Source organism: Pteropus vampyrus, unplaced genomic scaffold (genome assembly GCF_000151845.1).
Source record: "Pteropus vampyrus isolate Shadow unplaced genomic scaffold, Pvam_2.0 Scaffold23335, whole genome shotgun sequence".
Taxonomy (NCBI): domain Eukaryota; kingdom Metazoa; phylum Chordata; class Mammalia; order Chiroptera; family Pteropodidae; genus Pteropus; species Pteropus vampyrus.
Window position 1 is genome coordinate 1 of NW_011912116.1, and position 2,355 is coordinate 2,355.

Consider the following 2,355-nt stretch of genomic DNA (forward strand, 5'->3'; position numbering starts at 1 on the left):
TCCCTAGCAGAGCATTTGGAAGTGGAGGCTGGTTTATAAAACTTTAATTAAATTATAGTGTACATACAGAGACGTGCACAGATTATAAGCTTGATCTTCACAAGGTGAATACACCAGGTAGCTAGTACCTGATCAAGAAATAGATCATGACCTGTGTCCCAGAAGTTCCTCTTCAGGCTCTCTTCTAGTCACCACCACTGGAATGGGGCTGGGGAGTGGAGTATTTTTTGGTTGTCATGATGACTTAGGGGTTCTATTGGCATTTAGTGGGCAGAGTCCAGGGATGCTAAATGTCCTTCAAAATGTGGCATAATCCTGCAGCACAGAGAATCATCCTGCCCAAATGCCCTGTTGAGAAACACCTTGCCTGACAGCTCTGAGCAGTAATGGCCTGCGATGCGGCAAAAAGCGATGCTTTAGGCCTAGGGAACAGTGACTGCAGCTGTGTCTGTGGGTCAGCGTGAGGAGGGGTCCTCACTTCAATGTGTACACACACACTGTTACCACCCTGCAGGCCTCCGGAACGCCCCCCGCTGCTGGGCAGTGATCCAGCCCCTGCTGTGTGCCGTGTACATGCCCAAGTGCGAGAATGACCGGGTAGAGCTGCCCAGTCGCACCCTCTGCCAGGCCACCCGCGGCCCCTGTGCCATCGTGGAGAGGGAGCGGGGCTGGCCCGACTTCCTGCGCTGCACCCCTGACCACTTCCCCGAGGGCTGCCCGGTGAGTGCTCTGTATCGCAAGGTCTGTGCTCCCTAGGTTGGGCAAGGCCAGGCAAAGGGCAGAGTCCAGCAGGAGTGGGGACAGGGGAGCCCAGCCCAGAGCCTTCTCTCCTGGGGGACCTCATGGTTTCAGCCATGGGATCAATGGGCCACAAACCCCCATTGAAGCTCGCTGGCTGCACCCATTCATCAGGGATTGTCTTTTTTTTTTTTTTTTTTAATAAAAGAGAACTGTGTTCAACAAATATTTTTTGAGCACCAACTCTGTTAGGTGTTAGGGAGTTATGGGAGTCACAGATGACAGGAACATATTCTTATCGTGTATTTAGGGAGTCAAGGCACATGTAAAACAGCCAGAGACACCAAGATGGGATGCGTTCTAGTTCTAGGTGAGAAAGGATAGCTCAAAACTGATAATAATAACGATAATAATGATGGTAATGATCTTACTGACTACTATTTACTACCTGCCAAATGCAATTATATGCATTTTACATCTATTTACTCATTTGCCCCTTAAACCTCACCATGAAATAGGTGTGTGTGTGTTCTGTGCCCTTGAGTCAGTTCTGACTCCTGGCGACCCTACGAATGAGTGACGTCCACTGTGTCCCGTCCTCAGCAGCCTTGCTCAGCTCCTGTAAACTCATGCCCAGGGTTCTTTTATGAAGTCAGTCCATCTCATATTTGGTCCTCCTCTTTTCTTGCTGCCTTCTATTTTTCCCAACATTCTCATCTTTTCCAAAGACCCCTGTGCTCTCATGATGCGCCCGAAGTTGGACAGCTTTGGTTTTTTCTTTCTTGCCCCTAGCGATGCTGCAGGTTTAATTTGCTCTAGGACCCACTTGTTCATCTCTCTGGCGGTCCCGGAGCCATAGAGCCCTCCTCCCACACTATCTTTTAAATGAATCCTTTTTTTTTCCTGCTGTCTTATAAATCGGGAAACTGAGGTACCAGATGATCTTGTGGTCAGTAATTTGCCCCAGGCTACATAGCCATTGAGTAGCAAGACTGGGATTCCAATCTTGGAAGGCTGTCTCCACCGCCAGTGCCTGTAGCCACTCTGCCATTGCTACCCCGGGCCACTTACTAAACCAGAGGTTGCTTCTGAGGCTCCTGCTCCCTTTTGCACTGTCTTTCTTCTCTCTTTCCCTCATGGCAGAATGAGGTGCAGAACATCAAATTCAACAGTTCGGGCCAGTGTGAGGCTCCCTTGGTTCGGACGGACAACCCCAAGAGCTGGTACGAGGACGTGGAGGGCTGCGGGATCCAGTGCCAGAACCCGCTCTTCACGGAGGCTGAGCACCTGGACATGCACAGATACATCGCGACCTTCGGTGCTGTCACGGGCCTCTGCACGCTCTTCACCCTGGTAACCAAGGACAGGCCCGCGGGTGGAGGAGTCAAAGGAACGGAGGGGTGGGGACAGAACACTCAGCCAGTAAAGAGGGAAGGAGCCCGATTGTCAGTGAGAGAGGCTGGGCTCTGTGGGTGGAGAGGGAGGTGGGCAGAGGATGACTTGGTGGGAGTCCCTGGGGAAGGGTCGTGATGAGAGGGGTCTGGGGTTCACATGAGGGTTATTCTGCTACTGCAGAATAACCTTTACCTCAGAGAACGAACACCACTTCTCTCTTCT

General features: G+C 51.3%; 1 protein-coding gene across 1 annotated transcript; it reads left to right on the forward strand.

The window, feature by feature from the left end:
- The first annotated feature begins 28 nt into the window (after positions 1–28).
- LOC105311062 (smoothened homolog) lies at positions 29–2,283 on the forward strand. Its single transcript, XM_011387101.2, has 2 exons — positions 29–720; positions 1,882–2,283. The coding sequence occupies exons 1-2, from the start codon at positions 574–576 to the stop codon at positions 2,266–2,268; spliced, it is 534 nt and encodes a 177-aa protein (XP_011385403.2). The 5' UTR covers positions 29–573; the 3' UTR covers positions 2,269–2,283.
- The last annotated feature ends 72 nt before the right edge of the window (positions 2,284–2,355 follow it).